General features: G+C 44.9%; 1 protein-coding gene across 3 annotated transcripts in view; it reads left to right on the top strand.

The window, feature by feature from the left end:
• Positions 1-18,893, top strand: part of LOC109905795 (protein C-ets-1) — a 46,864-nt gene that overhangs the window by 24,486 nt on the left and 3,485 nt on the right. For all 3 annotated transcript variants that reach the window (XM_020503400.2, XM_020503401.2, XM_031791010.1), the window contains 6 exons: positions 7,654-7,773; positions 8,450-8,650; positions 9,210-9,287; positions 9,888-10,133; positions 11,494-11,754; positions 18,506-18,624. In XM_020503400.2, the coding sequence (XP_020358989.1) occupies positions 7,654-7,773; positions 8,450-8,650; positions 9,210-9,287; positions 9,888-10,133; positions 11,494-11,754; positions 18,506-18,624 (1,025 nt within the window). The remainder of the gene's footprint in view (positions 1-7,653; positions 7,774-8,449; positions 8,651-9,209; positions 9,288-9,887; positions 10,134-11,493; positions 11,755-18,505; positions 18,625-18,893) is intronic.

Genomic DNA, 18,893 nt, shown 5'->3' with positions numbered 1-18,893 from the left:
TTATTGTAGTAGTTATGGGTCTGGTCAACAGTAGCAGTAGTTACAGGTCTGGTCAACGGTAGTAGTCGTCACAGGTCTGGTCAACAGTAGTAGTACTTATAGTAGTAGTTGCTGGTCTGGTAAACAGTAGTTGTAGTTATAGTAGTAGTTATGGGTCTGGTCAACAATAGTAGTAGTTATTGTAGTAGTTATGGGTCTGGTCAACAGTAGCAGTAGTTACAGGTCTGGTCAACGGTAGTAGTCGTCACAGGTCTGGTCAACAGTAGTAGTATTTTATTACTTTTTTTATTTATTTCACCTTTATTTAACCAGGTAGTTTAGTTGAGAACAAGTTCTCATTTGCAGCTGCGACCTGGCCAAGATAAAGCAAAGCAGTTCGACACATAAAACTACACGGATTTACACATGGAGTAAACAAACATATAATCAATAATACAGTAGTAAAAGTATCTATATACAGCATGTGCAAATGAGGTAGGATAAGGGACATAAGGCAATAAATAGGCCATGGTGGCAAAGTAATTACAATATAGCAACTAAACACTTGAATGGTAGAATGTGCAGAAGATGAATGTGCAAGTAGAGATACTGGGGTGCAAAGGAGCAAGATAAATAAATAAATACAGTATTGGGATGAGGTAGATGGATGGGCTATTTACAGATGGGCTATGTACAGGTGCAGTGATCTGTGAGCTGCTCTGACAGCTGGTGCTTAATGCTAGTGAGGTAGATAAGAGTCTCCAGCTTTAGTCATTTTTTCAGTTTGTTGCAGTCATTGGCAGCAGAGAACTGGAAGGAGAGGCGGCCAAAGGAAGAATTAGCTTTGGGGGTGACCAGTGAGATATACCTACTGCAGCGCGTGCTACGTGTGGGTGCTGCTATGGTGACCAGTGAGCTGAGATAAGGCCGGGCTTTACCTAGCAGAGACTTGTAGATGGCCTGGAGCCAGTGGGTCTGGCGATGAGTATGAAGCGAGGGCCAGCCAACGAGAGCATACAGGTCGTAGTGGTTGGTAGTATATGGGGCTTTGGTGACAAAACGGATGGCACTGTGATAGACTGCATCCAATTTGCTGAGTAGGGTGTTGGAGGCTATTTTGTAAATGACATCTCCAAAGTTGAGGATCGGTAGGATGGTCAGTTTTACGAGGGTATGTTTGGCAGCATGGGTGAAGGATGCTTGGTTGAAAAATAGGAAGACAATTCTAGATATAATTTTGGATTGGAGATGTTTAATGTGAGTCTGGAAGGAGAGTTTACAGTCTAACCAGACACCTAGGTATTTGTAGTTGTCCACATATTCTAAGTCAAATCCGTCCAGAGTAGTGATGCTGGATGGGCGGGCAGGTGCGGGCAGCGATGGGTTGAAGAGGATGCATTTAGTTTTACTTGCATTTAAGAGCAGTTGGAGGCCACAGAAGGAGAGTTGTATGGCATTGACGCTCGTCTGGAGGTTTGTTAACACAGTGTCCAAAGAAGGGCCAGATGTATACAGAGTGGTGTCGTCTGCGTAGAGGTGGATCAAATAATCACCAGCAGCAAGAGCGACATCATTGATGAATACAGAGAAGAGAGTCGGCCCAAGAATTAAACCCTGTTGCACCCTCATAGAGACTGCCAGAGGTCCGGACAACAGGCCCTCCGATTTGAGACACTGAACTCTATCTGAGAAGCAGTTGGTGAACCAGGCGAGGCAATCATTTGAGAAACCAAGGCTGTTGAGTCTGCCAATAAGAATGTTGTGATTGCCAGAGTCTAAAGCCTTAGCCAGATCAATGAGTTTGGCTGCACAATAATATCTCTTATCGATGGCGGTTATGATATCGTTTAGGACCTTGCGCATGGCTGAGGTGCACCCATGACCAGCTCTGAAACCAGAATGAATAGAGGAGAAGGTACGGTGGGATTCCAAATGGTCCGTAATCTGTTTGTTAACTTGGCCTCCGAAGACCTTAGAAAGGCAGGGTAGGATAGATATAGGTCTGTAGCAGTTTGGGTCTAGAGTGTCTCCCCCTTTGAAGAGGGGGATGACCGTGGCAGCTTTCCAATCTATGGGAATCTCAGACGATACGAAAGAGAGGTTGAACAGGCTGGAAATAGCGGCTGGTAATTTGGGCAGATCATTTTAGAAAGAGAGGGTCCAGAATGTCTAGCTCAGCTGATTTGTAGGGGTCCAGATTTTGCAGCTAGTAGTTACGGGTCTGTTTCAACAGTAGTAGTAGTTCCGGGTCTGGTCAACAGTAGTAGTAGTTACTGCTCTGGTCAACAGTAGTAGTAGTTACAGGCCTGGTCAACAGTAGTAGTAGAAACAGGTCTGGTCAACAGTAGTAGTAGTTACAGGTCTGGTCAACAGTAGTAGTAGTAACAGGTCTGGTCAACAGTAGTAGTAGTTACAGGTCTGGTCAACAGTAATAGTAGTTACAGGTCTGGTCAACAGTAGTAATAGTTACAGGTCTGGTCAACAGTAATAGTAGTTACAGGTCTGGTCAACAGTAGTAGTAGTAACAGGTCTGGTCAACATTAGTACTAGTAACAGGTCTGGTCAACAGTAGTAGTAGTTACAGGTCTGGTCAACAGTAATAGTAGTTACAGGTCTGGTCAACAGTAGTAATAGTTACAGGTCTGGTCAACAGTAATAGTAGTTACAGGTCTGGTCAACATTAGTAGTAGTTACAGGTCTGGTCAACAGTAGTAATAGTTACAGGTCTGGTCAACAGTAGTAGTAGTTACAGGTATGGTCAACAGTAATTGTAGTTACAGATCTGGTCAACAGTAGTAGTAGTTATAGGTCTGGTCAACAGTAGTAGTAGTTACAGGTCTGGTCAACAGTAATAGTAGTTATAGGTCTGGTCAACAGTAATTGTAGTTACAGGTCTGGTCAACAGTAATAGTATTTACAGGTATGGTCAACCGTAATTGTAGTTACAGGTCTGGTCAACAGTAGTAGTAGTTATAGGTCTGGTCAACAGTAGTAGTAGTTATAGGTCTGGTCAACAGTAGTAGTAGTTACAGGTCTGGTCAACAGTAATAGTAGTTACAGGTCTGGTCAACAGTAATTGTAGTTACAGGTCTGGTCAACAGTAATAGTAGTTACAGGTCTGGTCAACAGTAATAGTAGTTACAGGTCTGGTCAACAGTAATTGTAGTTACAGGTCTGGTCAACAGTAATAGTAGTTACAGGTCTGGTCAACAGTAATAGGAGTTACAGGTCTGGTCTGGAGGCTGTGCACCACAGGCTTGTGAAGGGAGAGGGTGCCCAGCAGACAGCAGTGGAGCCCTAAGAATAGCAACCGTGTTTCAACAGGATGAAATGGATGGCTAGATGAATGGGGGGATAGCCCCAACCTGTGACCTCAGAGCAGCGCCTGGGCTGGCCCTCATCTGGCCCTGGCCCTCATCTCGCCCTGGCCCAATGTCGGTCCTGCTGTAACTCATCTTGCCCTGGCCCACTGTCGGACCTGCTGGCCCTCATCTGGCCCTGGCCCACTGTCGGTCCTGCTGTAACTCATCTGGCCCTGGCCCACTGTCGGTCCTGCTGTAACTCATCTGGCCCTGGCCCACACTGTCGGTCCTGCTGTAACTCATCTGGCCCTGGCCCACTGTCGGTCCTGCTGTAACTCATCTGGCCCTGGCCCACTGTCGGTCCTACTGTAACTCATCTGGCCCTGGCCCACTGTCGGTCCTACTGTAACTCATCTGGCCCTGGCCCACTGTCGGTCCTGCTGTAACACCACTACTCTACCGGCCCGGCAGCCTCCTCTAGCGAGTGGCAAGCGGTCACTTCTATTCCTGTCTCTGGCCCTGGCACTCACATGGAATTCCAAATAGCGACAGAACAAGCGGACCTCTCAGGACTTAGAGTGCCCTCTGACCCCCCCCAACCCCACCACTCTGCAGGGCTGAATGGTCTCTCTTTATGTCAGCGGGGTTTATGACCCTGTGCTCCCAGACTGGGACTGATACAAATCTCCATCAAAGCCTCTCTCAGATAGCAGCGTCACCTCTGGACAGGGGGTCCCTGAGTTGGCTGGACCCCCTGGTGGTACCCACCACCGCTGCCTAATAAACCATAAAGCCTCAGAGGGATATTTTTGGTAAAGGGGTTAACCTGGGTTGGCCCTGAAAGACCCAACCAGCTCAACCCACCTCTCACCTCTCTCTCTCTCTTGGAAGTGACACCTTAGCCTCAGGAAGTGGACCCAATCGCATACATAAATACAGCCGTACCACCCACAAAGCACTGCAGAGAGAGAGAAAGAGAAAGACAGGTGTATTGTCAAGATGTTAATCTCACATTAGACTGAAATAAATCAGCCCTTTATGGCTTTAAAAGCATTTCACTCCTGAAATATCTGACAGTCCACTGAATAGCCCCGTAGACGTCCTCCCTTCTTTGATCTCACACCAACTCTCTTTCTCTCTCACACACAATGACAGACCTAAATGGATACCCACACATTCATACACACTCAGTCTAGGACTATTTATAGCCACATGATAGCACAGTGCTTCTTTCTCCCATTGTGTCAGTAGAAGTTTCCTGCTCCATGCATGTCGTTGCATCATCTGAAGCAGAGGCAGCGTCGTAGCAGGGGGTTTATGAATGAACACAGCAGTCTCAGCCAGAGGCAGGGAGATGGCACCATTCCCACTCTGATGTCAGACAGAGGGAGCACTCTGAGGCCTCCCTTTTCTTCATTCATTCATCTCCTCCCAGTCAGTCCTGTGATCGACTCACATTACAGCTCAATGACTCATCCTTCCACTCTCCCTCCACTCCACTCCCCTCACCCACCCTAACCCACCCTGACTTGCCCTGCCCCACCACGGTTCCTTAGGGCCATGGCCCCGGCTGCAAAATCCCAATTTCACATCCTCGCTCCGCCGCACAGGTGAAGAAGGCTACTAATTTGGTTCACGTGTGTCTCCCTCCTCCTGTTCCCCGCTGCTAATAGACCTGTGGGCCATAGGTGTGGACTGGAACCTTGGTCTGCAGGGAAGGTTAGGAGTGGGGGAAGTGCGATGCTTTTCCGGCAGGCACAGCATCTATTCAGTGGGCTTCTCTGGGGACAGATATCATTGTGGCACTCTGCACACCAACCAGTGACTATATCAATATATTTTACAGTAAATCTACAGGACATCACTCTCCCGCTGTCTGTCAATGATAATATAGTCCCATTTTACATACCACTTCTAATAAAAAATTGAATGATCCATATTTTGTCCTAATTGGTAGGCAATAAGACTATTTAGCATAAGCCACATGCAGGCACGGTCCTCCCTCTCTCCACTGTAATCTAAGTTGTGGGTGTCATAGATCACCAACCTTACCCTCCTTCTGTCATAATCACACTACATATTAAACCCAATCACACTATCAGTCCACTAAATGGATGGGTCTTATCCTATGACAGACTACCACTCTGTGTGTGAAGGTGGCTGGCAGATACTTAATGCTCAGTGATACTGACCCTGCCCAACCTGCCCTAATCAGACTCCCAGGCATTGAAACCATATCAGGGCCTCATAATTTAGCAGAGACTCTATACCCAAGCCAGCCTCCCCAGTTATTAGATGCACAGTACATTAGCTATCTTACAGAGAACTGCATGGGTCGTTTAGAGAGGGAGTATCATTAATGGAATACTGTATGAAATGGAATAATTTGTAATGTGTAAGACAGAATCAAATTCAGTTCAGTCTATAAGAGCTTCATGCACCAGGAAATACCATGTTGAAGTTAAAACATGAATGTTATGCAGTTCAGACACACTCACAATGGTTAAGCCTGTTTCAGCTGGTGGGCGTCTGTACAATATGAACCCCCACCTGCTCACCCAGAATGAGCTGTGTGTCTTTGATGGGTTTTAAGACAGCTTTAGGCCTGCGAAGCCCAGCCTGGGGATGACGAGAGGGCAGCGCGAGCTGGTTCCAAAGTGCAGACAAACTCCACTCGATCCATGTAAAATAAACTTCAACATTCTCTCCGTCTCCGTCTTTGATAGATATCAAAGCCCAGACACAGTCTGACTGAGCAAGCTCCATCTCATCTCAGGCAGCGAGCGCGCTCTACTAGCGCTATCTAACCCTACGTAGTCAATCAACAACCAGCCGTCACGGTGGAGATGGTTAAGACGACCGTGCAGTCAGGGACATGGACATCAGGTCTCGTTTTATTTTCATTTCAGAATGGGCCTTGTCTGACAATAGCCTCTTCAGTCTTTTGTAATATGATTCTAAAATATCATGATACTGTAGAAATGCGTAACCAAGCCAATAGAGTTACTGTAATATGTAGTATAATCAGGACTTCCAAATGGAGAGAGAGGGAGCATGGAGGCCTAATCGAATCACACACCGGCAGTGTTATGGTTCGCTTCCATTTGGGCACTCTGCATAATTTGGCCTGTCAGCTTCCAGCGGTTAGATAGAGAGAGAGAGCCTTGGGTTCCAGACGGGCAGCGTTGAGTTACAGTTCCACAGCCCACAGAGGAACGACAGCTGTTGTGCATTCCAGACGAAGTTGGGAACGTCGATGAGCAGTGAAAACACGCATGAACTTCACATCGCCAAGGCCTCCCCTTCGCTGGGCTGGCAGATCAAACCAGGGCAGAGTTGCCAGAACATTTATGGCGTCAAGAGACAGCAGAGGGGTGACAAAATATCTCCAGCCTCTCTCCGGGCCTGCTTGTGATCTGGTAGTTTACCTCACACAGCGAGGGGTGATAGAGACAGAGTGACATACAGCCGTGGTAATCATTTATGCCTTTCTTTGTTATGGAATGTGGTGATTTATATATTCATTCACAATAGACTGTCACAGTCATTGTCTGTCTGTCTATCTGTCTCTCTGTCTGTGTTTGTCTCTCTCTCTCTTTCCATGTCTTAGTTTTTTCTGTTGCTGTCTTGATCCAAGTAAAGTTTTAGCACTCTAGTTTAGCGCTCCTGCCCTGGGGGCTTTCCCTCTCCCCCTCCCTCCATCCACCACTCTGTAGCCTGGTAGAGTCTAATTAGATCAATGCGAGTCATCAGGCACTGTTTAAAGCCATCAAAGAGTGCTCTGTCTCATGCTGGATGCCCACTGGCTGTGAGGGGAAAACAGTGGGCCTGTGTGTCCGGGACCACAGAGACACTCACCCTCCACCCACCCCCCTTGACCCCTTACCCCCACCCCCTCCAGCCTGGCAGGGCTTAGGGTGACATCATCGCATCGTCCCTGACCTCTGGGGGGAAGGGGGCATAAGAGGTCACAGTGATAGGTATCAGCCCCACTCTGTGAGTCCTACCCACTGGATCCCCAGTGAGAATGGCTTCTACCTTGTCCATATGTGAGGTATTCATGCAATATATAGCCAAACAAACAACCCTTTGCTTTGAGGCACTTGGACAACACGGACAGCGGAAGCTGGAGCATGTGTTGTTGGTGTGCACGTGTATGTGACCAAAGCATTTGTGGCAGCTGCCATAGTATAATTGATTCTCTCCCAAGTCGATACACTGTCTGTCTGGACAGGATGTAATTGTTCAGCCAAGTGCTTCATCACGGCGGCTGTGTGTTTGTGTGTGTGTGTGTGTGTGAGTGTGTGTGTGGCCCTGTGTTCTGTGCGCTGTGAGTCTGACTGCTAGTCTCTCTCTCTTGTGTGACTGACAGATCTGGAGTGTGGAGACGTGCCCCTGCTCACTCCAGGGAGTAAAGAGATGATGTCTCAGGCTCTGAAGGACACGTTCAGCGGCTTCACAAAGGAACAGCAACGACTGGCCATTCCCAAAGGTAAAGCACTTAAACAAGGTCTTACTTTCTCTTTCTGTGTCTTTCTCTCTCTTTCTCTTCCTATCTCTCACTTTACATGCATACTTTTTGATTACCCACTGTGACATGTTTCCCTACACACACTCAAAATCTAAACCCCTCCTCTCAGTATGACTAAAGATTGCTAAGTGGTGACATTATATACAAAATGACAGATTGAGTGTATTGGTTGTTAGACAGACTGTAGGATTCAGGGAAAGCCGGGGTAGAGAGACAGACAGAAATGATTAATGATGGTTCTTCGATTGAGGCATACCACAGAGCTCACCATTTTGATATTATAGGATGCAGCATGTCTATGTTTGGTTTCCCCAGTCCAGCCCTCCCAGCCATTCTGCAAATAGCTGGGGTTTCACTGTCAGTCTATTGTTACTATCACCACTTATCTGCACCACCTCACCTCTTACCTCTAATAGCAGAAGCAGCACGTCTAAAATATGACCCACTGAAACTGCTAATGAAAATGAATGTGCTACAGAAGCTCTGTGGCCTGATAATACCTCACCTCCATTCTAATTCAGGAGATGGTAGATTAAAACAAAGTGGAGTGGAGGTTTCTTGTCACCATGTATATGACTGTGACCTCAGGTAGCCCTTCAGTGACATGTCCCTCCCTCTCCCCCCATGTCCCTCTCAGACCCCAGGCAGTGGACAGAGAACCACGTGGGAGAGTGGCTAACGTGGACGGTGAACGAGTTTAGCCTGAAGAGTGTGGACTTCCACAAGTTCTGTATGAACGGGGCCAGTATGTGTGCCCTGGGGAAGGAACGCTTCCTGGATCTAGCACCTGACTATGTGGGCGACATCCTCTGGGAACATCTAGAGATGCTTCAAAAAGGTAGGCCCAGGCTGTAGCATGATGTAATACAGTACGCACAATGCTCTGTACAACATACCAATCGGGGTTGGGCTCAATTAGAATTGAAGGCAGTCAATTCAGGTAGGGATTTGAATAAAAAAAATCTGAAATTTCCAAAATGTTGATATAAATAGCTTCTACCTTTCAGTTCATTGAGAAATCGCTGAACATAAATGCCCTTTTAAGATTATTGAATTACAATTTTTGTTTACTTCCTGAAATGACTGCCTTCAATTCAAAATTGAGCCCAACCCTGGTATCAATCATAAGCCTCAGAAATGCCTACTGTACCTATCACATTAGCTGTAGTGTGTGTTGAAGCACAGCATTGGCACTGTAGTCTCTTTGTGCAAAACGGTTTCAAGTGTTAGCGCTGTTAGCATTTACATGGTAATCTGAGATGAAGAGGAAGACCTCCGTTTCCTCCTGGTCATTAATATTTAATCAGCCATACTGGATGCAGTGAGTTTACGACTGTTATAGGATACATTAAATCAATGACAGGGTCAGTGACTGTTGATATCTATTTTTCATGAAGAAGACACAAAGCATTTCCCTGTCAACGGCCTGACCTCCACCTTCCAGGAATCCCACTATACCTCAGACTACTTTGTCAGTAAGTACCACTGAGGAGACTAAATCCTATGTACGTAGTCTGGCTCTAATGCACTAATGGCTTGTTAATATGTAATATGTTACGTCAATCAATGTCTATACAGAAAGAATGGGGATATGACTCAGCACATTAGGTCCAGTGACTTTTTGTTACACTGAGCTCTCCATTTTTTTTTCTCTCTCTCTCTCTCTCTCTCTCTCTCTCTCTCTCTCTCTCTCTCTCTCTCTTTCTCTCTCTCGCTCGCTCTCTCTCTCTTTCTGTCTCTCTCTCTCTCTCGTGCGCTCTCTCCTGCCCCCTCCTTCTCTCTCGCCACCTCTCTCTCTATCACTCACTCTCTTCCCCTCTCTCTTTCTCTCACTCTCTCCCGCCCCCTCCTTCTCTCTATCCACCTCCCTCTCTGTCTCTATCTCTCACTCTCTTCCCGTCTCCCTCCCTCCCTCCCCCCCTCCCTCCCTCCCTCCCTCCCTCCCTCCCTCCCTCCCTCCCTCCCTCCCTCCCTCCCTCCCTCCCTCCCTCCCTCCCTCCCTCCCTCCCTCCCTCCCTCCCTCCCTCCCTCCCTCCCTCCCTCCCTCCCTCCCTCCTTCTCCTGTGTTTCTCCAGGCTATGGCATTGAGCATGCCCAGTGCGTTCCTCCCTCTGAATACTCAGAGCCGGGCTTCATCACAGAGTCCTACCAGACCCTTCACCCAATCAGCTCCGAAGACCTGCTGTCACTCAAGTACGAGAGCGAATACCCAAACGTCATCCTCAGGGACATGCCCCTCAACACACTGCAAGGGGACTACTTCTCAGTCAAGCAGGAGGTGGTCTCCCCCGACAACATGTGTGTGGGCCGCATCAGCAGAGGTGAGTGGTCACAAACAAGACAGTGAAGGAAATGGTTGGAAATAAAGATTTTGTGAAGTGTGGCTGTTACAGCTGCTGTGTATTAGGTGCCCTATCTCAAAGAGGAACAATTTAACTTGGCTAACTTGGGGTCATTACGTGAGTAGGCCTATAGTCCATGTCTTAGTTGTATAAGACTGAGCCTCTGATTCAGTCCATACAGTATGAATCTATGATAAGTCATTCCACGGTGTTGACTGTAACTTGAGGTCTAGCTTATTGGGTTGGGTTTGTGAACATCACTGTGTGCGTGTGATTTCGCTGACGCCCTCCAATCTTGCCCTGCCACATCACTGGATGTACCACGATAGAAGAAAGGAGGCCCTAAGGCTGGCTTGTGGTTCAAGCAAACCCGTCTCGAGGAGATAATAAGTCAATTGTTTATGTCAGAGTGAGAAGAGAACAAAGCCACACGGTGCGTTAGCGCTGTCTGTCCCTATAGCTTTCATGTAAAACAGCCCAAGCGATGTAACCTTCAAGAACAACCACATTTTTTTCTCTCAATTTTTTTTTCTCTCAACCTTGAGGTGGTTCTCAGCAAGGACATAAAGTGACAGAGAGTGACAGAGAGTGTCAGAGCGTGGTTTTTCGTTCTCATGAATCGTTCTGTTTACCTGCCACATGCACCACTGTTTGCTTTCCTACTGATAGTTTGGAGAAGAATTAACAACGTGGTTTACATTAATACCAATAAAGCGAGGATTTTCTTCTCAAATCCCCCGGTTTAACAAATTAGTAAGGGCTGTCAGGGAGTTTACAGTACACAGGCCCGTCCAGTGGACTGACTGGGCATTCGCCTGCAAGGTATGTCCAGGCCTCGTACATAATAAATCCCAGGGTTTTTGGCAGCACATTGTGCTTTCTAAATGTGGGAAAGTATTTGTGGCACCACCGAAAACCACATGTGGCTTCAATTTGTGCAATTGAAGATTTCAGTATCAGTCGAGGCACTGGATTATCTTTCATTCTTTAATAGCTCTCAGTTGAAATGCTCCTTTTATCTTTGCCGAGGCCAGAAATAGCAAGGAAATTTGCATTGATCTTCTTCCAATTAGACAAAACCAAATCGCAGTTGCACATGCTAAACTGAGTGTGAAATGAAGGGACCAGGACCATACCATTACGTTATACAGAACAAAGAAGCTCAGTGAGAGTGTAATTTACTGCCAATGTCTGTGTATTGCTGCCATAAATATTGTCCTCTGTCAAATCGTAATGTCACTGCTCTAAACTATTTACTTTCAGATTCTATTTTCATTCCTTCTCACACTATGAGGCAATAAAACTAACAGATTCTGCTCTCCACCTCTCTGTGTCTCAGGTAAGCTGGGAGGCCAGGACTCGTTTGAGAGCAACGAGAGCTTTGAAAGCTGTGACCGTCTGACCCAGTCCTGGAGCAGCCAGTCCTCCTTCAGCAGTCTGCAGCGCGTCCCATCGTATGACAGCTTCGACTCCGAGGACTACCCCAGCACCCTGCATGGACACAAGCCCAAGGGAACCTTCAAGGACTACGTCAGGGAGTGCTCAGACCTCAGCAAGGACAAACCTGTCATCCCCGCCGCAGCACTGGCAGGATACACAGGTTAGTCGAAATGAATGAAGAAAATACAGGTTACAGTTTGGAAAATGTGCGATCAACTACAATAAATATGGCCAAACGTTCATCCTTCTTACTTCTTACAGGCGTTTCTATGCCACCCAACTGGGCCCTATGTTACATGTTTGCCAGGAAGTTGCAGCTGATGTACATACTGTAGGTGTGCCTCAGTGTAATTGGGTCTCTGTAACTGGCAGCACAGCTTCTGGCTGAGAGCGTTTATATACACACCTCTATAACAGCCTGTGGCACTGCAGCTCCAGAGTCATGCACTCACAGGAAACCAAGACATTTGCTCTCAGCCTCTTCTCTCCATCTCGCCTCGTCTTGCACCTCTGACTTTCTCATCTGCACCTTTTTATCTGTGGCCGCATCTCAACCTATTTTCCAGGTCGTCTTGGCAACCTGGGTGCAAACACAAAACAATACCTGCACTTAAAACTAGAGTAGATATATCTGTTCATCTGTTAAGGCCCCTTTCTACCTACAGTGCCTGATGAAAAAGCTACTCTATCTTCTATTCAAACACAAAGAAACACATCTTAGAAGTTTTAAAAAAGATCCAAGGTCTGGCACATTCTATTTTTGTATTATTTTTATGGCAAGGTTTTCAGTTTGTTTTGTAAAAACGTAGTGATAAAGTTGACATTTTTTCTACTTAAATCCCTATTCAGCATTTTACATTTTGGGACCTATAGCCATTACAGAAAAACTACATGATTGTGGAAAATCACATGACTTCACACACAAATTCATGTGTTCTTTCCGTAAGAGAATTGAATTCTCCATGTTTCAACATAGAGCACAAGTATATACGGTGCATTCGGAAATTATTCAGACCCCTTGATTTTTTCCACATTTTGTTATGTTACAGCCTTATTCTAAAATGGATAAAATATTTTTTTCCATCATCAATCTACACACAATATCCCATAATGACAAAGTGAAAACAGGTTTTTGAATTTTTTTGCAGAAATAAATGAATACGTATTTACATAAATATTCAGGCCCTTTGCTATGAGACTCAGGTGCATCCTGTTTCCATTGATCATCATTGAGATGTTTCAACAACTTGATTGGAGTCTACCTGTGGTAAATTCAATTGATTGGACATGATTTGTTGAAACCAAGTCATGAGGTCGAAGGAATTGTGCGTAGAGCTCCGAGACAGGATTTTGTTGAGGCACAGATCTGGGGAAGGGTACCACAACATTTCTGCAGCATTGAAGGTCCCCAAGAACATAGTGACCTAAATCATTCTTAAATGGAAGAAGTTTGGAACCACCAAGACTCTTCCTAGAGCTGGCCACCCAGTCAAACTGAGCAATCGGGGGAGAAGAGCCTTGGTCAGGGAGGTGACTAAGAACCCGATGGTCACTCTGACACAACTCCAGAGTTCCGCTGTGTAGATGGGAGAACCTTCCAGAAGGACAACCATCTCTGCAGCATTCCACCAATCAGACCTTTATGGTAGTGGCCAGACGGAAGCCAATCCTCAGTAAAAGGCACATTAGAGTTTGCCAAAAGGCACCTAAAAACTCTCAGACCATGAGAAACAAGATTGTCTGGTCTGATGAAACCATGATTGAATTATTTTGCCTGAATGCCAAGAGTCAAGTCTGGAGTAAACCTGGCACCATCCCTACAGTGAAGCATTGTGGTGGCAGCATCATGCTGTGGGGATGTTTTTCAGCGGCAGGGACTGGGAGACTAATCAGGATTGAGAGAAAGATGAACGGAGCAAAGTACAGAGAGATCCTTGATGAAAACCTGCTCCAGAGCGCTCAAGACCTCAGATTGGTGCGAAGGTTCACCTGCCAACAGGACAACGACCCTAAGCACACAGCCAAGACAATACAGGAGTGGCTTCGGGACAAGTCTCTGAATGACCTCGAGTGGCCCAGCCAGAGCCTGGACTTCAACCTGATCGAACATCCCTGAAAAGACCTGAAAATAGCTGTGCAGCGATACTCCCCAGGATCTTCAGAGAAGATTGGGACAGACCAAATACAGGTGTAACAAGCTTGTAGTGTCATACCCAAGGCGACTCGAGGTTGTAATCGCTGCCAAAGGTGCTTCAACAAAGTACTGAGTGAAAGGTCTGAATACTTATGTAAATGTGATATTTCCAAAAATGTCAAAAAATTTGATTTAGCTATGTCATTACAAGGTATTGTGTGTAGACTGTGAGGATTTTTTATTTATTCATCAAAATGTGGAAAAAGTCAACGGGTCTGAATACTTTCGAAATCCACTCTACACATCTATGGAGACTGAGAAGCAATTTAAGGGGAAATTGTCTCTCAATATCTTTAATGCACTAGACACACTAGTTACAATGTCTCCTATTTTCTATCTAGTCTTTGGGGACTTTCTCCCCTCTGTGTTAAATTGCAGTCACAAGGTTGCTAGTAGAGGAGAGGGGAAATACCAGAACACACAGTGTTCGTCACTGACAATGTATACTTCAGATTGCATTACTCATTGCCTACAATTGGCATCTCATGGTAATTTGTAATCTGCAAAATTGTCTGTACTAATCAATTATGTCAATTTCTTCATTCATGCGTTCATCTTTGGATCATAATTGCATACCTACAGAGACGTACATTAGATGTACATTAGACATTTAAGATCAAATGAAAGACAGATATAAAACATTGGCATGCCCTAATTGAATGCTTTTACATGGCTACAGTATGCATTTGTAATATAATGCCAGCTAGTGGTACAGATGTAGAATCTTCATTTGATCCAACCTATTGCAGGATAACTTTCCTGCAATGGTTTAAAAAGTCTTCTGAAGTTTGTAATTGCCACTATGACATTTCAGACTTGATTTTCCCTTGTGAAAAATGGTTTAATAATCCACATAATATTTAACATTTCCTGTTGCTGCAGGATTATTTTCCTGCTGTAGCAAATTGGCTCAAATTAAGATCCTACATATTTATGCTATTTTCGCATGTCATCATTCATGCATTTCTGCAAAGTAATTCACTTCCCTACTGTATGTGTTTAATGATGTAGCATTGGTTATAAAACTACCATAGACTCATGTTCAGAGGCTAATCCATGTTCCAATATTTTCATTTTAGTCAGAATACTTTATCAGAGCTTTTAGAGTCATGCAGAACTAAAGAGAAGAAAATGAACATAAGTGGTAAAAATACTTCAATATGATTCAGATATGAAGTGTCTAGCTGGCAACAACCATTGTTATTAACTGTTATTACCCTGTATGCTGTCCTGCAGCCAAGAGAAAGATCAACCCCATTTGGCCCCCAAACAACAAATGCATTTTATTACTATGTGAAAAACAGAGAATCTCCCCAGAAAAGAGTAAAACATTTATGTAATATCTCAAATAGCTTTTGATGAAAACGTGTGTTTTGGCTTCCTTCCCCAGTAGCTGTGCACTGACAAGCACACACGGTTCCCAGTCACACACAGTGATGAGCTGGTGTGATAAAGAAGGTGTGAGATAAGTGAGGCTCAGTCAGTCGTCAGCTCTCTCTGAGGTTGACTGTGTTTCTCATCTCCAATCACACTTCTGTCACCTCTGGGGATGCAGCAGGCAGTCAGTCACTGTGCCTTGTCTACAGCCTCCTCTCTCTCTCTCTCTCTCTCTCTCTTTCTCTCTCTCTCTCTGTCCACGCTGCATAGGCTACAGTCTCTTCTGTAAAGCCTAAAGGCAGATCCTAAACAGTACTATGAATGCAAGCCCCCCCACCCTTTCTCCACACTATATGCTTTTTCAATGAGGCCCATTGTACATGGGGGCATTTAACATATTTTGGGGAAAACATTTTAGGGTCTCCAAACATTCTCGTGTGAGAGAGCCTGAGGGGGCTGGAATGGGGCACTGTTGTATCACCCTTATGTGGGCCCACGGTTACAGTAGCAGGCTTTTTGGAATGTGCCTTCATCTGGAGGAGAGCTACTGTACAGTAGTCAGTTGAATATAGCTGGTTATTATTTTCTGAAATGTGAGTATTGCGTCTTTGCATTCATGTTCATAACTGAGGGAAGCGAGTAGGAGCCTTGGACTGAAAACAACTTATTTTGCTTTCAGGTGTTCAACTCACACTTCAATTTCTCTGAAAGCTTTGATGTGTGTCGTATGATTTTATGAGGCATGTCTGGGAGGTAACAGCTCCGCTCCGCTACAGCTTTGCTAAGTAGGCGCTGCATAGCCAGGTGTGATTTGAACTAGGTACTTCTTTTTTGTTTGTACAGAAAACCACAAGATCAAAGAGTACAGAAGATAATAGAGTGCAGCACAAACCAAACTTAGTTTTTCTCTCCTGCTACTATTTATTTTTCTTTTCAACACGATTGTAAGTTCAGGTCGTCACATTTGGTCCATTTGTTTAATCTACAAATATATGTAAAAAATATGTCAATCAAATTGTAGGTAAATGCATTCAATTGCTTTTACGGTACATTGCATTATTAATACAGACCTGAACATAACAGAAAATCAAGCGGCATTTGTTTACAAATGAGATTAAATGTAATGTTTCTAATGGCTGATCTCTGGGAGTTTACACTACATTACACACACACATACAATGCCTTGCAAAGTATTCACCCATCTTGGCATTTTTCCTATTTTGTTGCATTACAACCTGTAATATAAATGGATTTTTATTTGGATTTCATGTAATGGACATACACAAAATAGTCAAAATTGGTGAAGTGAAATGAACAAGCCCCTAAATAAGATCTGGTGCAACCAATTACCTTCAGAAGTCACATAGTTATTTAAATAAAGTCCACCTGTGTGAAATCTAAGTGTCACATGATCTGTCACATTATTTCACTATACATACACCTGTTCTGAAAGGCCCCAGAGTCTGCAACACCACTAAGCAAGGGGCACCACCAAGCAAGCGGCACCATGAAGACCAAGGGGCTCTCCAAACAGGTCAGGGACAAAGTTGTGGAGAAATACATATCAGGGTTGGGTTCTAATAAAATATCCAAAACTTTGAACATCCCACAGAGCACCATTAAATACATTATTTTTTTAAATGATAAATGACCATAACAAACCTGCCAAGAGAGGGCCGCCCACCAAAACTCATGGACCAGGCAAGGAGGGCATTAATCAGAGAGGCAACAAAGAGACCAAAGATAACCCTGAAGGAGCTGCAAAGCTCCACAGCGGAGATTGGCGTATCTGTCCATAGGACCACTTTAAGCCATACACTCCACAGAGCTGGGCTTTTGCGGAAGAGTGGCCAGAAAAAAAAGCCATTGCTTAAAGAAAGAAATAAGCTAACACGTTTTGTGTTTGCCAGAAGGCATATGGGAGACTCCACAAACATATGGAAGGAGGTACTCTGGTCAAATGAGACAAAAATTTTGTCCATCAAGGAAACTCTATGTCTGGCACAAACCCAACATCTCTCATCACCCCGAGAACACCATCTCCAAAGTGAAGCATGGTGTTGGAAGCATCATGACGTGGGGATATTTTTCATCAGCAGGGACTGGGAAACTGGTCAGAATTTAAGTAATGATGCATGGCTCTAAATACAGGACAATTCTTGAGGGAAACCTGTTTCAGTCTTCCAGAGATTAGAGACTATGACGGAGGTTCACCTTCCAGCAGGACAATGACCCTAAGCATACTTCTAAAGCAACAATCGAGTGGTTTAAGGGGAAACATTTAAATGTCTTGGAATGGCCCAGTCAAAGACCAGACCTCAATCCAATTGAGAATCTGCGGTATGACTTAAAGAATGCTGTACACCAGCAGGAACCCATCCAACTGGATCAGTTTTGCCTTGAAGAATAGGAAAAAATCCCAGTGGCTAGATGTGCCAAGCTTATAGAGACATATATCCAAAGAGACTTGCAGCTGTAATTGCTGCAAAAGGTGACTCTACAAAGTATTGACTTTTGGGGGGTGAATAGTTATGCAGACTCAAGTTTTCTGTTTAAGGGTCTTATTTCCTGTTTGTTTCACAATAAAAAATATTTTGCATCTTCAAAGTGGTAGGCATGTTTTGTAAATCAAATGATACAAATCCCACAAAAATGTATTTTAATTCCAGGTTGTAAGGCAACAAAATAGGAAAAAGGGGGTGAATACTTTCGCAAGGCACTGTACACACGCACACACACGCGCACACACACACACACACACACACACACACACACACACACACACACACACACACACACACACACACACACACACACACACACACACACACACACACACACACACACACACACACACACACACACACACACACACACACACACACACACACACACACACACACAGCCAAGGCCTCATATGAAGATCCCCTCTTATTTTGAACACTGTGATTTCATTGCCATGAAATTCATACAGACAGACAAAACCACGCTGTGAAGCCCAGCTCCACATACTGCAGAGGGAAAAGTGTAGACAAAGGGATTCATGATGAATGGGACCCTTGTCTGTGAAAACACTGTTTTCTCTCCACTATCATGCCTTGTACATGTCTGATTCTGAGTGCAATATTTATATTTTTATAGTCGTAGATGAATGACCCCAAGTCAAGTAGTTAATGAGAAGCATGAGGAGAACAGTCAGTCACAGATATGCTGTGTTTACATGCGGCTGATGATGTCATGTTCAGTAATTCTCATCTGTATTATACTGAAAACAAGACTCCTCTCTCTGTGTTCTAACCTTGTTCTCCTCTCCCTCCCTTCTCCTGGTTCTGCTCTGCAGGCAGCGGCCCCATCCAGCTGTGGCAGTTTCTGCTGGAGCTTCTGACGGACAAGTCTTGTCAGTCCTTCATCAGCTGGACGGGAGATGGCTGGGAGTTCAAGCTGTCCGACCCTGACGAGGTGAGAGGTCACCACCATTGACCTCACATGGCATGGGGGCCCTAAACAGTTAGACAGATTTATTTTAATTTTTTTAAATTTAAACTTTATTTAAACTAAATTTAACTAGGCAAGTCAGTTAAGAAAAACATCTTATTTACAATGGTGGTCTACCCCGGCCAAACCTAGACTACGCTGGGCCAATTGTGCGCCGCCCTATGGGATTCCCAATCACGGCCTGATGTGATGCAGCCTGGATATTGAGCTTGATGTCTTTTTAATATGACGCC

Source organism: Oncorhynchus kisutch, linkage group LG15, assembly GCF_002021735.2.
Source record: "Oncorhynchus kisutch isolate 150728-3 linkage group LG15, Okis_V2, whole genome shotgun sequence".
Lineage (NCBI taxonomy): Eukaryota > Metazoa > Chordata > Actinopteri > Salmoniformes > Salmonidae > Oncorhynchus > Oncorhynchus kisutch.
The sequence above is the reverse complement of the archived record's forward strand: the minus strand, read 5'-3'. Positions and strand labels throughout refer to the sequence as shown.